General features: G+C 48.4%; 1 protein-coding gene and 1 pseudogene across 1 annotated transcript; one reads left to right on the top strand and one right to left on the bottom strand.

Moving 5' to 3' along the window:
- Window positions 1-1873: 1873 nt before the first annotated feature.
- Window positions 1874-2420, bottom strand: LOC118018206 (annotated as a pseudogene).
- A 7053-nt stretch (window positions 2421-9473) lies between these two features.
- Window positions 9474-17846, top strand: SLC31A2 (solute carrier family 31 member 2). The gene is made up of 4 exons (XM_035016024.1): window positions 9474-9565; window positions 13097-13163; window positions 15249-15435; window positions 16440-17846. The coding sequence occupies exons 2-4, from the start codon at window positions 13097-13099 to the stop codon at window positions 16606-16608; spliced, it is 423 nt and encodes a 140-aa protein (XP_034871915.1). The 5' UTR covers window positions 9474-9565; the 3' UTR covers window positions 16609-17846.
- Window positions 17847-19066: the final 1220 nt, after the last annotated feature.

Below are 19066 nucleotides of genomic sequence, written 5' to 3'. Positions count from 1 at the left end.
ACAGAACCAGTTTGGTCTCTCCCAAGGCAATGGAGTCAAAGCCAAAAGGTTTGTCTCCCCCGGCTCCCTTCCCTACCAGATACAAGCAATTGGCTCCATTATTGGTTGACCTGTGTGAAATTGCAATCTAGGCAGTTAAAAGTGATTCGATGTCAGCAATTTCATCTGTTTCAAATGAATACTTTATTATACTACCAGAGATAAGGCAAACAAATCCGAATGGTTTTTCCAGTTGGGTCCTTCCTCCAGTATCAAGTGATCATTTGATTGATGATCCATTAAGGCCCGAATATACATAGTAGATAAACAAGTGGATATTAACAATATGTTGCTGTCTGACTTGTTTTAAGGTTACTGGGGATGAAAATCAGGTTTTTCTTTTTTTTTTTTTCCCTTTTTTTTTAACCAAGGGGAGAAAACCGGCTGTAGAGGAAAATTTCCATAACAAGCTGAAAGCTTGCTTTGCCTGATCTTCCCTTAAGATTAGGAAATAATGTGTAGTCTGGATTAAGTTGAGATTTTCTTTTTCTTTTTTTTTGAATATAAAACTATTTATTGACCACTGTTTACCAGTATTTACAATAAAGTAAACAATATACAGTTGGATAACATTCTGACTACAAAGTTACTACTGTTTTTCCTGGTTTCTGCTGAACCAGTAACTCAAATACTGAGAAGACTGAGCCTACATGTCAGGAACGAGTTGGGGTAAAGAAAATACATGCAGGTTAAGAATTTGGATTATAAAGGTCCGTCCACCCATTTATTCCGGCAGGTGCTAAATTGCCAACATCTCTAACCATCTGATTATGATTTGGTTTCCATGAACAAAGTCTTAGACATTCCATGAATCATGACCTTTTAGTCAATACAGCACAGAGATTTCAACTTCTTGAAAAGGAATGGTTCACTAGAAGGAACCTTTAAATGTCCATTTAACTAAGTTTTGCTCACCTAAAACACACCAGGACTTGTCTAGTTTTGTCATTTGGGTGGGGAGGTTGGTGGTGGTGATAAAATTTTCCTTTCAGGGATCTTGCAAATGAACTTGCATTTATATGACTGTAGATATGGATATGGATTCTGATATGGCTGCTTTTAAATTGTCCAATTTAAAAATTTGAAAGGTTAAGGCTTCAGGAAAAACTTCAGTTTAACTTTAAGTGATTTATTTCTTAAGTTGCTGAAAATCATAGCATCCCGGAAACACGGGCTTATCCATGGTTATAAATGCTGTTTTTGTTTTGGTGAATGTTAAAACAAAAACCATTTATGTATGTATTTTAAGTATACACACAAAAACCCCCTAAATAAACAAAAAATCCAGAATGGTCCTTAGGCATATAGGAGTTAAACACAAATTCTGACTGAGTAACGGCTATGAAGATTCCCCCCAACATTTAGAAAATGTGTTCTCTAATGCAGGGGGATAATATACCATGGTCTCAAATATTTTTTTCTGATAAAGGAAGCAACTACAGAAAGCTTTTATTTGTTCAAAGTAACCAGTGTTATAGATGCAAAAAAAACCCAACAACTCCCCCAATACTACTTCAAAACAAACATATCAAACTTGGTTTTCATTAGAATGTTACTTCTTTTTTTTTTTTAAGATTTTATTTATTTATTTGAGAGAGAGAGAGCACATGAGAAGGGGGAGGATCAGAGGGAGAAGCAGACTCCTCGCTGAGCAGGGAGCCCGATGCGGGACTCGATCCCGGGACTCCAGGACCATGACCTGAGCCGAAGGCAGTCGCCCAACCAAATGAGCCACCCAGGTGCCCCTAGAATGTTACTTCTTCACACTAATAAATCAAAAAGCAAAGACCCAGATTATATATATATAAATATATATAAAAAGCAACACAAACAATTATTGAGCTTCATCTTCTGGACAAGAATGCCAAGTTAGTCTCTCTTCATAAAAAAGCAATTACAATCTGAGGACACTTCATATTTGCCTCTTTTGCCAGCACCAAGTCTGCCTCATCTGAATCTTTCCATTTCATGAGAAACATTAATTCTCCCCTGCTGTCTGTGGCGCCAATTATTCGTTTAGGATCAAGGCCTCTGGCAAAGCCTCTTGGTTTATCAGCATCTCTTTTCTTCTTTGATTTGCTATCATCAGATTCACTGTCAGATATTTTCTTTTTGTACCATCTTCTCCTTTACCAGCGTTTTGAGAATTAAGAAATGCTTCAATTAACTCTGGACAACCTAAATTTTCTTCAGGTTCCCAAGTATTGTCAGCATCTGTAAATCCCTTCCACTTCAGGAAATACTCCCCCTTCCCATTCACTACATGTCGGTCCAGTACGTTTTCCCACCACAAATTTTTCAGGCTCTGCCTCTTCTACTTTTTCACTCTTTCCATTTTGTTTCTTTCCCATTTTTTGTAGTGTAGTTTTATTGGAGGCCATTTTTTATTGCAGACTTGAAGAGCTATTATTATTCACTGCCTCCGAGCTGCTCTGGGGCCCGGGTCTGCGGTGTCTCCGGCCCTGCGCGCCTCAAGCTCCAGCCACATGCGAGGAGCTAAGTTGAGATTTTCAGGGACACATTCAGGATGCTGCACCCAGCACGGACCCTCCACGGGGAAAGAGAGATGGCGTTAGTTGACTCTTTCTGTAAGAACTGACAGTGCAGGGTCAAGTCTCTTGATAAGCATTTGTGGGCTCCTGGGTGGCTCAGACTGTTAAGCGTCTCCCTTTGGATCAAGTCATGGTCCCAGGGTCCTGGGATCGAGCCCCGCATCGGGCTCCCTGCTCGGCGGGAAGTCTGCCTCTCCCCCTCCCACTCCCCCTGCTTGTGTTCCCTCTCTCTCTGTCAAAATAAATAAAATCTTTCAAAAAGCATTTGTGTGTGTAGCCACATTCAAAGCAGCATTGTTCACAATAGCCAAGAGGTGGAAACAACCCAAGGCCATGGACAAGATGAAGAGATAAACAAAATGTGGTATATACATACAATGGAATGTTATTTAGCCTTAAAATGGAAGGAAATCCTGACATGTGCCCCAACATGGATGAACCTTGAAAACATTATGCCAAGTGAAATAAGCCAGTCACAAAAAGATAGATATTGTGTGATTCTACTTATATGATATATCGGGAGTAGTCAAACTCATAGAAACAGCAAGTAGAATGGTGGTTCCCAGGAGCTGAAGGGGGGCGGCGGGGGTGGGGAGGGGAGAAATGGGAAGCTGTTGTTTAAAAGGTAGAGTTTCAGTTTTGCAAGATGGAAAGTTCTGGAGATAGGTTGCATAACAATGTGAATGTGCTTAACACTGAAAAATGGTTAAGATGGCCACGATTTTTTAAAAAGCATTTTGTGAATCTGCTGTCTTCTACTGAGTGGGATGTGGACAGCTCTATTTTTCATACCTTTGGATCCTACACGTGTGGGACAGTCTGAGGGGCTGGCCCTCCGAGCTCCATGCAGCTCTGATGGAAAGTTCTCAAAGCCCATAGCTTCCTGCAGGAGGCAGAGGTCCCAGGCTTGGGAGTCCTTGGCAGCTGGAGTGAAGAGCCTCACGGCAGGTATGGGAGGAGCCTGTCAGGATGACTCAGGTCAGAGTCCCCGTGAAGTCGAGCAGGGCAGGGAGCCTGTGCCTGAGAATTCTTGGCAGTGTTCCCCTCCTCGACTCTGGCTTTAAGAATGATGGGGTCAGCACAGAACTGCCCTTCCCAATGAGGCCCAAACATACCAGTCTTTTCTTTCTCCTCTGCCGGTCGTCCTGTTGCTTGCTCTGGGTTGGCTAAAGGCCCTTCTAGACAGCAGGAGAGTTATAAATGTTGATGTTCCCTACGATAGGCTGAATAATGGCCCTAAAAAATATCCAGGTCGTAATTCCTGGCCCCTGTGAATGTTAGCTTATCTGGCAAAGGAGACTTGCACATAGTATTGAATCAAGGATCTTGTGATGGGGAGATTACCCTGGATTGTCTGGATGGACCCTAAATGTAATTGCAAACTGTGTCCTTTAGAGGTAAGCAGGGGACTGGACACAGAAGAGTGAAGGCAAGGTGAGATTCAAAGAGAGATTTGAAACTGAACCCTTCAGCCTTTGAAGATGAAGGAAGGTTCCCCCAAGGCAAGGAATGCAAGAGCATAGCTCTAGAAGCTGGGAAGGACAAGGAAAGGACTCTCGCCTAGACCCTTGGGAAGGAGTGATACCTTAATTTCATCCCAGTGAAACTAGTTTCAGACTTCTGACTCCGACCTGTGAGAGAATCAATGTGTGTTGTTTTAAGCCACCAAATTTGTGGTAATTTTTAATAGCAGCCCTAGGAAACTGATCTACCCTTCGTGGTAGGCTGGCCGGCCCATGCCCTCCTTCATCCCAGCAGCTTTAGATCCACCAGAAAGGGATGAATGGAGAGGCACTGAAGTGCACCCTGCATTCCTTGGAGATCTCTACTGGAATGTGGGGGAGCAGAGCCCTGGGGATGCAGCATGAGAAGTGCCCCAGCAGGGAGAAAGAGAGTCAGCCTAGCCCTGGCTCCCCAAGAACTTGGAAGCAGGCTACAGGAACCCCCAGGAGCTGCCCCCTGCATGCTCAATGACCCAGGATGAGCAGGGTCAACTTCGGGAGCAAAGAAAAATCTCAGAGTCCTAGAGGTGACAGAGCCCGAGCAGACATGTCTCAGGCAGGGAGGAACCTGGGCTTGGACCAACAGTTTTCAGAACAACCAGGCCCAGAGTCAAAGTTCACAACCTCCAAAAGGGGCAGAGCCCCAGGGTTAAGACAGGGCATAACTGCCCACATGTGACTTCTCCTCGCATGTTCCCTGATGCGCCCCTAGAGTCCTTGCTGGAGAGGCCCCGGGCAGGGCCTGGAAGGCCTACACCACAACCCTGTCATAGCTGCTGAGTGGTGAGCATTCTCTCTATGTGCTCAGTGCTAATGTCACTCCCCCTGTGGGCTCTTCTGGGGAACTTTAGTGCTTTTGTCCCCTGATCATGGTGAATTTTTCTCTCACTTATTTTCTATCTTTTCTCGACTGCCTGTGAACTGTCTCAAAGCCTGTGTGGTGGCAAGACACATTCATAAACAAATGGTTACTTAAAAAAAAAAAACTGGGGCGCCTGGGTGGCTCAGTCGTTGGGCATCTGCCTTCGGCTCAGGTCCTGATCCCAGGGTCCTGGGATCGAGTCCCACATCGGGCTCCCTGCTCCACGGGAAGCCTGCTTCTCCCTCTCCTACTCCCCCTGCTTGTGTTTCTGCTCTCACTGTGTCTCTCTCTGTCAAATAGGTAAATAAAATCTTTAAAAAAATAATAATAATAAAAATAAAAATAAAAACTTTCAGAAAAAGCAAACGTTAAGGACACTCCCCACCCCCGGTTTCACCTCACCTCCACTAAATGAATCCAAGAGATGAAGAAGAAATCAGCTGGATTATAAGTGTCCCTGTTCTCTATTAATGCTTAACAGATTATCCCCCGAATTTAAAACCACCATTTTATTTTGTCCAGGATCTTGTGGGACAGGACTTGGCTGGACAGTTCTTGCTTGGAGTCTCTCATGCAATTTCACTAAGGGGTCTGCTGAGGCCATAGTCATCTGAAGGCTTGACTGGGCTGGAGCTCCAAGGCGGCTTTGCTCACAGGATGCCGGCTGACAGATGCAAGATCAGGGGGCCACCAGCTGGGGCATTTATGTGTAGCCTCTCCATGTGGCCTGGGCTTCCTCACAACATGGTGGCCTCAGAGAATTCAGGGTTGCTGTTTTTTTTATACTTAGTCGCTCAGAGCCCTGAAAGTGAGAGACCTAATATATAAAATCTTCACTGCCTTAAAAAAAATAAGTAACAGGGGCGCCTGGGTGCCTCAGTCAATTAGGCGTCTGCCTTCAGCTCAAGTCATGATCTCAGGGTCATGGGATCAAGCCCCGCTGGAGGATTCTCTCCCCCTGCTCTCTCACTCTCTCAAATAAATAAATAAATCTTTCAAAAAAATAACAACTTTCTTGAGACATAATCTTTATATCATAAGGTATAAAATTTTAGTATAGTCACAGAGTTGTGCAACCACCACCACTATCCAATTTCAGAGTGTTTTTACCACTCAAAAGGAACCCCATACCCACTATCTGTCACTTCCCATTCCTCCCTCCCTCCAGGCCTGTCCTGATGGTAGAGGCACTTCTGTACCTTGGTATGACTAGCTGAGCCCCACCAAGCTGCCGTTCTTGGGTCTGCCAAAAGCTGGCCCAGAGGCCTCTTGCTCTGGGCCTTCAGTTCTCACTCCCTCTTCTAGGCGGAGGGATTCCGTGGGTGCCGGGAGGGCAGCCCTGCTTTTCCTTGTGCTTCTCCATAAATTATTTTCTCACTTCTGCCAAAAGCTGCCCCAAACCCGTCCAAACTCTCGTGAGAAACAAAACTGTCATGTCTCACAAGCTGGTGGGTTTCTACCACTTCCTTCCTCTGAAGCAATGAAGCACAAACCATGAACCTGTTGGGATTCATTCATTCAATAAATATTTATTTATTTTTATTTATTTTTTTTAAAATGATCTCATTTATTTATTTTTATTTTTTATTTTATTTTTTTAAAGATTTTATTTATTTATTTGAGACAGAGAGAATGAGAGACAGAGAGCACGAGAGGGAAGAGGGTCAGAGGGAGAAGCAGACTCCCTGCCGAGCAGGGAGCCCGATGCGGGACTCGATCCCGGGACTCCAGGATCATGACCTGAGCTGAAGGCAGTCGCTTAACCAACTGAGCCACCCAGGCGCCCCAATAAATATTTATTAACAGTCTGCTTTGTGACATGAACTATTTTAGGAACCGGGGCTACCTTCCTGAACAAAAATACAGAAATCCCTGTTCCCCTGGATCTGTTTGAGTGGAGAGAAAGGAATAAGGAATAAGCAAAATAAATAGCATGTCACAAGGTGAAAAGTGCTGTGGGGACATACGGCAGAGCAAGCAGGACAGGGAATGCGAGAGGGACGGCAGTTTTAAATAGGGTGGTCAGGATAGGCCTCACCAAGAGAGTGACAAGGGGGAAATGCAGGGAGAAAAGCATAAGTGAAAAACCCTTTGCTGGGTCTCCTTTGTCCCTGAATAAATTCCTGACTTTGAACATGGCCTTCAGCTCGTTCATGGCCTGGATCCTGCTTTCTCCAGTCTCACCAACACAAAGTCCACTACATAAATACACACACACACACACACACACACACACACTGACCAGCCTTGAATGTGTGGACTCTCCCTGTGTCTTCACACAGCGGGTCTGTAATGCTACTCACAGCATAAACATAAACTAGCAGAAGGTTCGTGAGAGAACATAGGAGGCTAGCTGAATGGAGCAACATGGAAAACAAACAAAAGCCCTAGCTACAGGGGTGCGGGGCTGACTCAGTCCGTACAGCATGCATTTGCTTGATCTCGGGGTTGTGAGTTTGAGCCCTATGTTGGGTGTGGAACCTACTTGAGAAAAAAAAAAATCCTTGCCATAAAGTGAGGCTTCCAACCTCAAGCTCATTTATAACTGCAGATCATCAGCATGTGAAGGGTCAGTTAGAGGTCATCCATGCCACCCCTTGGTGGGGCCCAGAGAGAGATGGTGGCATTCGTGGGGTCACACAGCCTTATCTGCACATCAAGGTCAGATATTCTGCAGGAATAACATTTTACGCATGCCGTTTTTTTTATGAGACTTCAAGTTCCTCTATTGAGTGTCAGAAGGAGAAATGACCGGTTAGACTTCCCCTCCACCAACTGACCACGGCTGAGCTGAGTGCCTAAGTTAAAGGGCCCCTTGCAGATCTCTGTGACCCCCAAGGCAGCACCATCTTTCCTGATTGAGGATTCTGTCTGGGGGCTCTAGGTGTGTGCTGGAAAGAAAAGGGTGGGCTCTTTGTTGTTTCTCAGGAGGAGGGGATTGTCAAAACACAGAACCTGGAAAGAATCTTGCCATGGACTGAGGCTTGGTCCGCTCTGGTGTGATCTTATGAGTTGGGACTCTGTGGTTGGCACCAGATTCTCTGCCACGGGGCCAGAGGAGGGGAGTCTCTGGTGCCTCGGAAAGAAAAAGGGCACTTTAGAACTTCAGGACTAAAGTGTATAAGCATAACACACATGAGGAAGTTAGAACTAAGTGTGAAGGTCATCAGATTGTGACAAAGCCAACAAAAACAGTCGAATAAAGCTGTGTTATCAATCCTTCTATAGGGGGATGGAGATGGGGGGTAAAGGGGTGCATGAGAGCCTGCTTGTGTGAAGGTCAAGTCTTATTACTCCTACTTCCCCAGATGATTCCACCTAAATCACCAAATCCCTCCCAAGCTCTTGGGACCCAGAGCCTTCAAGAATATCCATAAGCCCTTCTCCCAATTGCCTCCTCCATGGACTAGTGCCTCCCCCACCGCAGGCCTCCCTCCCAGACCTCCTCATGGTCTCAGTCTCATATTCTCTCCCCGAGGCTGCCCCCATCCCTGACTTCCCTCTAACCCCCACTATCCTTCAGATTGAGGCTCTTAGAAGCTGTGTGACCCTGAGCAATTGTCTTGACCTTTTGCAATCTGCTTCCTGTCCAGAAGCATTTATGCTGGTGATGACAAGGCCCACCATTTATTGAGCAAGGTCCCACTGCCAGGTTCAGTGCTGAAAATTTAACATACGAGTCTTCATTTAAGCCTCACAATACCCCTATGACATAGATTCTGTTATTTTCATTTTATTGGCTAGGAAACTGAGGCTCAGAAACGTAAAACCATTTGCCTGAGGTCCCATCGCCAGTACTTGGCTGACTCAGGATTTGAACTGAGGTTATACTCCAGGCTCAAGCCCCTACTACTGTTTCTGGTAAGGTTTCCCTGAGGATTCCCCTTTCCCACAGGAGGACTGGCAAAGGGTTCCTAAGTATATTTAAAAATGAAATACTGTTAAAGGTCACTCATCCACCAGAAAAGTCTCCCCCTCCAGCCACCAAAACTGGATGGGTGAAATGGACAGACAACACACTAGCCGAGATGCCAGTAAGAAAAAAGTTTACCACTCTCGCAATCAAAGAAATACAAGTTAAAATTAAAACTGTGTGTTGCTTTTTGCTTTTATCAGACTGGGAAAGATAGAAAAAGAATGGCTACACTAAAGCCCGGGGGCATAATTTAATTTACTCCTAATTTGTTGCTATTTGTCCATAGAATGGACTTGACAATTTTTCACTCAACATGTTAATCTTCGCTGGGTTTGTTAGAAGAGCAACAAACTTTGTAAGGATAGTTGCAAAGACAAGTCAAGTGCAAAACAAGGTAAGGGGCCAAACGGAGCGCAGGAGGTCGCGCGCGCTGCGCTTGCGACTCGGGCTGGCGCGCCGCTGGCTCGGTAAGGGGGGGTGCGCCCCAGGACCGCCCGGAGTGACGCCACACGCGGGGACCACAACTCCCAGGCGCCCGCGCGCCCGCCTCGCCCCGATCATGTGACCTCGCGGCCCGGATCGCGATCGCGGCGGCGGCGGCGGCGGCGGCGGCGGCGGCGATACGGACTCCGAGCGCGGAGTCCCGAGCGAGCGGCAGCGGTCCCGGCGCCCGCCAGGCGCGCTCATCTGGAAGGTGAGTCCCGGCGCCCCCGTCGGCGGCCACGCGGAGAGGGTGGACGGGAGCAGGGTTGAGGGGACGCGGGAGGCGGAGCCGGCGGTGGCTTGGCTGTGGGATTTTCTCTTATTCGTGCCTCCTGCTGGGAGTCAGTCCGGCCCGACGAGCAGCGGGGGCGCGGTGGGTGAAGACAGTCTTGGCCGGAGGTCCCCTGCCCCGGGCGCAGGGACTAGGGGGAGATTCCGAGAGGCCCCCATCAGGAGGGAAGTCCCCGTGCACTTCACACACCGAGGGCCGGCTCCCTGTCCTGGCAAGCTGGTGGTCTGAATCTCGGGGGGGCGGGGAGGAGCACCCCAGGTCCACCTGCTTTCCATCCTCCCTACATTTGCGTAGGAAGTAGCATTTCAGACAGACTGGTTTTTTTAGGCAGAATTCATGTGGGCGGAGAGAATGATAGCTTGCAAGACTCTTTGGTCTTTGAAGAAATCATAATTTTCTTCATCCCATGAATATCATAGAATTTAAGATACAGGAAGCCAATAGTGGTCAGTTAGTCAAGCGGCCACCCCCACGTGCTGCTAGCCCTTTAAAAGGGGAAACAGATGGGAAGAGCTTGTGAGAAGTTCCTGAGCCAGGCAGTGCAGGACAGGGACCTTAACCTCCCCCAGAACTCTTGGGTTTATAAATGAGAGAGCTCTTCTCAAAGTGTAAGTAACCTCAGATTCGCACATAAAGAAGAAGACAAGTCCCGATTGCTCACTTCTTCACCGCAGCCCCTCCCTGCCCAGGGTGGGGCCCTGAAGAAGGCGCTGATAAGTTAGACTCAGGGGCTGGAGGCTGAGATTCTGCCTAAGTGAGGAAACAAAAGTAGGGTGCTGCCTCTTACGTATCTGACCACAGGGCCCTTTCATTGAAAAGGGCAGCCCCAAGTCAGGGTGTGCTGATTTGAATCTTTCAACCCAGCGAAAAGGCAAGGGTAGGTGAGCCTTTGTCCTTCCTGGACGCCTCGCTCCCCGGTCAGGTAGAACTACTGTCTGGGCACTTCCAGCTTGGAACGTACTAGACTGTCCGTCTTCCGCTGGCCACCTCCTGATCCTCCTCTTGGATAGATGTCCTAGCCATCTGCCTTCCTGGCCGGGTTAGGTATCTCCCCGGGGGCTTCCTCCCCTGTGCCTCCTCACTCACCACATTCACCCTGTTGTAACGTTCCCTTCCCTCTCCCCGAACAAACGGTTAACTCCTCGAGGGCCAAGGACTTGTCTCATCCGTCTATCTCCAGCATCTGCACCCCTAGCAAAACCAAAGTCAGTGTTTGTCCCCTGAATTACTTGGATTGTTTTGTGGGTGTTCAAGTCTACAGCAAAAGCTGTTTGAGGCCCCCGAGACAGCTGGCCCAGGCCCAAGGATGACAGAAGGAAGCCAGTAAGGGAACTTCTCTGATTAACTAGCCGTTGGGGACATTCCAATCATGCCAACTGCTTTATTAGGTGAACTCAGAGAAGGGGCATGGTGCAACACCCGCTGCTGTCCCCACCGCAGAGATGGTGCTCGAGACTTCTGCTGAAGCTGAATGAGCGTTAACTCCAGTGTCAACGGAGTCTCACAGGATGATTTGTGCTTTTTCATCCTGTCCATCAGACCTGTACCTCTGAAACAAATAATATATTATATGTTTAAAAAAGAAAAAAAGGCTTTTTGAAATCTTAACAAGGGATGTTTCTGGATAGTAGGACTCAAAATGATTTCTGCTTTCTTTTTGGGACTGTTTCAGGTTTTACATTAAACAAGTACACCCCCCCCCTCACATTGGGGGAGTAATAATCTATTTTGATTTTAGAATTCTTCCACATGATTTTTAAATGACTGCCTAGGTTTCCATTTTCTTCTCATGAGATCTTGGGCCAATCCCTTCCCCTGTTGGGACTCATTTTCCCCATCTGGGGATGAGATGGGGTTAGAGAGGGGCCAAGTTGGACTAGACCAGTGTTTTACAACTGAGTTCCAGCGGAGTTCGGACTGCTCTCCCCTCTTCACTCAGAGCCCTGGTTTTATATGGTGGAGTTGCAAGGAAGATTTTATTTGCTGGTGATCCCTGGCCAAGAAAAAAAAAAAGAAAAGAAAAAAGCTGAAAGCCAGGGACTAAAAGCCTCTGAGAAAACTAATGTGTCCTGGGGATGTGCTGCCCAGCCTGGTGACTATAGTTAATACTACTGTATTGTATGTTTGAGAGTTGCTGAGAGAGTAGGTCTTAAAAGTTCTCATCACAAGAAAAAAATTTGTGACTTTGTGCGGTGATGGATATTAACTAGTCTTAACGGTGGTGATCATTTCACAATATATACAAATATCGAATCCTGTTGTATACTCGAAATTAATATAAAGTTACATGTCAATTATATCACGATAAAAAAAAAAACAACTTCCTAAGGACACTCTAGCTCTGACACTTGGGGATTCTAATACCTGCCTTAGAAGGCAAAGGCTTCTATCACCCGATCCCGCTCGCCCAGGATCTCCTTAGCTGGAGAGCAGAGTTGCTGCTGCTGACCGAGGTCCTACTTACCCGGTGATGACCTCCCTTTCCCTGAGATGGTGAACTAACATGGATCCCTCCGGCTTTAATCTTGCCAAACACAGTCATTAAGCCTGGTGTGGGTATTGAGAATCGCTAACCGGCTCTCTTCTTGTCCTTCCTTGGCGAGCAAGAGGCAGCATGGTATCCTGGAATGCACAGCGCTTTGGCATCCAGCTCGACCGGCTTTGAATCCCAGCTCTGCCAACTTACTAGCTCTGTGACCTTCAGCAAATGATTTAACCCTTCTGAGCCTAGTTTCCCCAGTTTTCCTTTCTATGTGATGGGCCTAATTGTCCCTGTCACACAGAAGATGGTTGTGAAATGAGATAATGCACAAAAAGCCATTGATGCCACCCCAAACACAGGCCGGGCAAGGCGCTCTTTGAGAAGGGCATTCAGATGGGTGCGGCATGGTCAGTGCGTCTACCTTTGTTCTTTCTGTAAGGCTGGGAGCTCATCGAGGGCAGAGACGTTAACCTTTGTCCGGAATGCTGGGCACAGAAGGGGGTCAGCAAATGTTTAATGAGTGAGCAGACAGATGTGGAGTAGAGTGGAGACAGCTGCCCCTGGCCCCTCCATGATACACATGGCCAGGGCAGAATGACTAGGACCCCCGGGGAAAGAGAGGCAGTCAGTTCTCAGTCTAGTGCTTCCCCACTGGGTTTGGAGGGCACAGGGGGGACATTTCACCATGACCTGAGAACACCGACCTGTGTGGTACACCCTGTACCTCACGTCCACCCCGAATAGGGCCAGCTCAATTATAGCTCTGCTGCTGACCCACTGTGGGACCTTGGGTAAGTCCCTACCCTCTCTGGCCTCAGTTGGTCCTGATGACCACTAGTGGCCCTTCCAGCACTTAGGACCAGTGACCTCGTTCCTCTAGGCCTTTAGGGGTGGCTGCTGGAGAGCATTAGGGACCATGACTTTTACTGCCTTAAGCCCCCTGAAATGCAAATTCCCTTCTCTTTCAGATGCATTTCATTTTCTCCAATGAGGTGGTGCTTCTGTTTGATTTCTGGAGTGTCCACAGTTCTGCAGGTAAGAATTGGGAAGCCTAGGCTTATAGCTTGGGAAGCCTTGTAGCTCTAGGAAGTGGAGAGCCTGGGTTCCCTTCACTCTTGGACTCTGTGGACATTTAAGTGAGCCTGACTCCTCTTACATAAACACCGAGCAGGAACTTTGCATTTATAATTCCAAGCACTGCTCTTCACATCACAAAAGGCTCCATATCTCACTGATTGTCACAAAGGCCCAGAGAGAGGCCAGTGATAACAGCTTTTGCCTCTATGACACGAGAAGGAACTGAAGCCCAAAGAGGGGAAGAGGGTCACATAGCGAGTAAGTAGTGAGCCAGAACTAGATCGAGGCCTCTTGTTGCCTCCTAGCACCTACCTCCTACCATATAGAGCACCGGCTCAGAAGCCCAGAACAGCTGCTACCGGCTGGACCTCAAATGAGACACCAGTTTGCAAGAGAATGGTATTGCTTTGACTTGAAAAGGCAGAGCTGGGCCCAAATTCATGATATAGTTCTTTTTCAACTTAAATAACTGTATCTTAAAAGTGGACGGAAAAATGGCCCAAGTGCCCAGCCCTGCAGGTGCTGATGAAATCAGTCTCGGTCATCCCTACAGCGGGTTACCACCCCCTGCCGCCCCGTAAGCCCAGTCATTGTAGTATTCCTTCTCGAGGTTCCGAGTTGACTGGGCTCAGCTAAGCGGGCCCCATTCACAGCCTCTCATGCGGGTGCAGTCCCAGTGGCTGGAACTGGAGTCCTCCTGAAGGCCTCCCCACGCTGTGTCTCCTGGCTGCTGCTGGTTGTCACGGGGGCGGGGGGCGGCCGTTACCGGCTGAACAACTACGTGTGGCGTCTCCTGTGGCCTGGGCTTCCCTGTGGCAGGGCAGCTGGGTTCCAGGAGTGAGTGTGTCAAGAGAACAAGGTGGAAGTACACGGGATTTTTAAGACCTAGCCTTGGAAGTCACAGAGCCTCACTCGCACCTTGCGTGGTGAGGAAGTCACAAAGGTCTTCTCAGCCTAAAGGGGAGGGGACATGGGACTCCACCACTTGAGGGCAGGGGTGTTGACACTGTAAGAAGGGCATGTGGGATGGGGTGGCCATCCTCGGACAACAGACTGTATCACAGCTACTGTGAAGCCTCAGAATTAAGGCAGATCTGTGTGAACGGAGGGGAACCTCTGTACGAGGTGTACTTGGCTGATGTCAGATGCGGAAGAACATGCACAGGTCGAGGCCTACAGCGGGTATCCCCAGAGAGCTGTACAGGAAAAGGCTCTTGGGGAGAGGACTGGAGTTTTAGGGACTTGGCTGGGAAGAAGACTTACCTTTCACTGTATGCCCTTTGGTCCCAGTTGAATTCATACTGCGTGCATGTAATTACATGTAATTTTATATTTTAAAATATCACCTTCTGTCTTTTGTAGATGATCTCCTCCTGGGAGCCCAATAAAATAACTATAGCTGGCCCATTTAGTAGCCTTCCTCGTCTTGTAAAACACAAGTAGCAATTAGCCGCTAATTTTACAGCAGCTCTCGTAAGCATGTCATGTTTTCTGTACAATAACTTCGTGGTGTTTTCCACTATTATAAAAGCATATACACAGTAGAAACTTCGGAAAATTAGGTGAGAAGAAAATAAAAATCTTTTATATCCTAGTTTGCTGAGGTAATTATGACTCCTTTGCGGTACCCCTCCTTCCAGACTTTTCCTTATACATACTCCTACTCAGGACCTTGCTGTACATGCTCTTCCCTTAACGAGAAGTCATGACAGACACTTGTGCCGCCTGGGTCGGGGGGAGCCACTGGGGGCAGTGGTGTGTGACCTCTTCAGCCTCAGCCCCTGGCTTTTCCAGACTTGGCTTCTCTTCCTGATCTCAAAGCCATACCCCAAAATAGGCCATCCATCCCAAGAAAGAGCTGGAGGGGGAAAGAGACAGTGAAGTTCTGAGCCCAAGGAGGGTGGGGAAGAAGAGAGAGATGGAATGGATTCAGAGGGACCGGGTGGAGGCGCTCTGCCACCTATCCCGGGTCCTGAGGGAAGCTGCCAGAAGGGGATCAGTGCTTGCTTGGCCAGGTCTCTGCAGCTCAGCTTCGTTTGGCAGGCATGGCCCTTTCAGTGCTGGTGGTCCTGCTCCTGGCTGTGTTGTATGAAAGCATCAAGGTTGGCAAAGCCAAGCTGCTCTACCAGGCCACAGTGGGCATGTCCATCCCCACCAGCCAGCTCACTGAGGAGACAGACCAGGATTCTTCCAGCTCAGACTCACCCCCGGTCAGCAGAATCCGCCTCAGGTAACAGGCACAGTGTGTGGGGAATGGCAACGTATTCACATTCACCCTGAGAGAGGCTGGGCCCAGAGGGCATTGGCCCCATTTTGCAGAAAGCAAACTGGGGCCCAAGGAAGGACCAGGACTTGCCAAAGTGCTTACAGTGAGTAAGCAGTGAGGTTAAGCTAGAGCCCAGGTCTCCTGGTGCCTAGGCCAGAGCTCTACAAACAGCCACTCGGGAGGCTCAGATCTTCAGAACTCTGATGCAGGCCTCAGCCCAGCAACAGAGGTGTCCACCCAGTCCTCCTCCAAATCTCAGCAGCTCTTCTTAGGTCACTAAGGCTTCCAAACCCAGGATGGAATCTGCAGCTGTGCCTACACAAATAGTAAGGATTGCTTGTCAGCAGTGGACCAATCTTGGCAGGGGAGCTCCCTCTTCCCTCCTTCCCACCCCAGTCTGGTAAGGCAGCCGCGTGGGGTCCCACATCTGCCCTCTCTCCAGCTCCAGCTGTGCTTCCTGAGCCTGCCTGCTCCTTACACGGGTGTCTCTGCTGTTCACACCCAGCCTGCAAGGGAGGTAGCCTTATTCCTCCTTTACTGATGAGGAAATTTAAGTTCAGAGAGGTTAAGATATTTGTGCTAAGCCACAGTAAAGTGGCCGAGCTAGGAGCTGATCTTTCCATTGTAATACTGCCTCCCACAGCAGATTCAGAAGGAAAAACATACCTGCCTTACTGATGATTTGGTATTATCCTTTATCAGACATGACAGAATACATATCTCATTTTCCCTTTTTGCCTTGGATGTCAGGAAGCTCAGAGCTGAATATAGTAGAGACATGATTGCCCAAGGCTCCTTATACAAGGCCCTGTCCCCTATCAGTGGTTTCTCATATATCTCTTTAGAAAGGAATCTCTTCTGGGTCAAGCACACAAATTATAAATAAGCTGGTCCTATAACTCAGCTGCTCTAATTCCTGACACCAGCTCATTACCACCACCATTAACTTGACTTTCCTTTTCATCTAGGTGGTTTTTCTGTCACTTTGGCCAGTCTCTAATCCATGTCATTCAGGTGGTCATAGGCTACTTCATGATGCTGGCTGTCATGTCGTACAACACGTGGATCTTCTTCGGCGTGATTCTCGGCTCTGCTGTGGGCTACTACCTAGCCTACCCGCTTCTTAGCATGGTTTAGCTAGTGAGGGCTATGCAGGCACTGGGGGCTGGAGAGAGCTGGGGCCCCCTCTTGCAGACATTGAACTTCCAGCCCCGTGTCTCCTGTTTCTTCTGATGGCTGTTCGGCTCCCCTCGCTCCCAGCTCCTGGAGACGTCCTGCTGAAGCCAGCACTTGCTGCCCGGAGTTCGGAGGCCCCTGCAGCTACCTCTGTCCTCAGCCAGCCTGCACGGGGCCTGGACATGAGCTTTTTGTGCCTTAGTAAAGCTCCTGTGACCTGAGGGAGAATGGAGAGACCAGAACCTGGGAGCAGGGTTGCTGAGCCCACGATGACTTATCTCTGTGACTAAAAATTAAGAATTTCCAAAGATCTTCAAGACAGGGAGATGGGTTCTGGGTGACGAAGAGCACGAAAGCTGCATACCTTCTGCCCTCGTGATTTGTGCCTTATAGAGAGGAGCACCTTCCATTGGACTTCCCGACCTCTTCTGTCTTTGAGGGATGGAGACCGAGCTGGCTCCTTTTTCTCACCTTTCTGCCTTTGGGACACATAATGATGGTCTGTTCTGTGGATCACGGTGACAAACTAAGATTTTTCCTTTTTCCCACTGGACCCCTGGTTCGCAATTTTGCACAAGAATACAGAATTTTTAGCAAAATGACTTCATCGGATTCCTGCTGGATGGCTGCGTCTGCTGGGAACTGTTTCTCTTTCTTGTGGAGCGTGATGGCAGATTCAAGGCTGAGAGGCGGGACTGTTCTCAAGGCCCTTGACCTATCCTCTGGATGGTGAGCTGCTCCCATCAGATAGCACTGCCTGCAGAGGAAGGCAATCTAGAGGGGCCTGGGGAGCTTTTCAGGACCCCACTGCTCCCTTTTATCCTGCTCCTCCTTTTATGCAGAACAGAGAACTGCTGAATATCCCGTATTTTGTATTCTCTAGTTCTTACCCACTGCTCACCCATCTCACCTGGTGGGGAGACACAGTTCATTCACTGAAAATACTGGGTGTAAGGCACGGGGAGTGTTGACTGAGGACGCAGTAAGCAGTCAAACCAAAGCGTTACCCGTAGAGTTAGATGGGACTCTCCAGATAGTTCACTTGACAGAGAAGCAAACACAAGACCCAGGGAGGGAACACCGAGGCTGGATACTGGAATGTCTATGCTCAAGTACCTCACGGGCTAGGTGAAAGACGGTCTTAAGCTTTGGGAATTAAAAAAGAAATAGGTGTTTTAATAAATATTATTTTTAAACAATCTGTGACCATTCTTGTGTTTCTGTTCAAACAGCAGACACATGCCATCCTTGTAGCCACTGCAGGAGCTGAGGGGGGCGCGAACGCAGCTGGTAGTGCTGGCCGTAGGGCTGTCCAAGGACGGAGTCTGTCCATCTGCTAGGAAGATGACTCTGTGCTCAGGGTAGCCAGCCCTGAAAGGCTGTGCCCTCAGGCAGACACCCCACAGCCTAGCCTCGCTGACAGTCATTCTCAGGTTCTCACACACCGAGTCCTGACTGGGTGCTGCCCGCTGTGAGAAAAACAACTAGCTGCCACGTGGACTGCAAGGCACCTTCTCTCCCTGAGGGTGGCAGCAAAAATACATCAAAACCACTTTTTAATTTGCAGTGAGAACTGTAACAGCAAGTAGGTGACCCCTTCAGGACTGACCGGTGCAACCTCCCCACCTCAGCAGCAAATTGGAAGGCTGCTCCGTGGCACGAGGGGGGTGAGCTTTCTCCAGCACGGTCTTGCTGATGGAGGTGCATGTACCCAGTTATCCATCGTGACCAGCTCAGGCTCCCTCCCCTGGGGCGCTGCTGACATGAGTACTTCCATGGGTGATCGGCAACCTCTTTGGTTTGATACGGTGGTAATACGTGTGGTGAGGGCTTTTAAAAAAATGTGTGCTCTATGGGTGTTATGCACAAACAATGAATCATGGAACACTTCATCTAGAACTAATGATGTAATGTATGGGGATTAACATAAGAATAAAAAAAAATGTGTGCTCTAGAGAAGCTGGTTAGATAAGCATTTCAACATTCCTCACGGCCAAGTCACAAAAGGTGGCACTTTCTCTACGTGAAGTTTTTTTTAAAATTTAACAGACACCTATCTAGTGCTTTTTACGTGCCAGGCAGTGTTCTAAGCCCCTCAGAATATTAACTCATTTAACCCTCACAACCAGGTACAAATTGTTCGTCCCTGTTTTAGACAAGAGGAAGCTGAGGCACAGAGAAGTTAGTCACCCAGCTTGTGAGTGGCAGAGCTGGGCTGCAGCACCAGGCAGCCTGCCCTGAGTCTGCTCATCAGCGCAGATGAGCATGAGGCTCAGAGGGTAACTGGCCGAGGCCACACGGCACCCAGTGGCACGAGGCTGTGAACGGAGACAGTGGGGGCTGCACAGCCCGTGCCGTGTGTTTTACCCCAACAGGGCAGAGGGCAGAGATTCTGTTTCAGAAGATCTGGCCGGAGGCC

This window comes from Mirounga leonina, unplaced genomic scaffold (assembly GCF_011800145.1).
Source record: "Mirounga leonina isolate KUSES-001 unplaced genomic scaffold, KU_Mleo_1.0 Mir_170, whole genome shotgun sequence".
In the NCBI taxonomy this organism is placed as follows: Eukaryota; Metazoa; Chordata; class Mammalia; order Carnivora; family Phocidae; genus Mirounga; species Mirounga leonina.
Note: the sequence above shows the minus strand (reverse complement) of the source record. Positions and strands in the feature narration are given on the sequence as shown.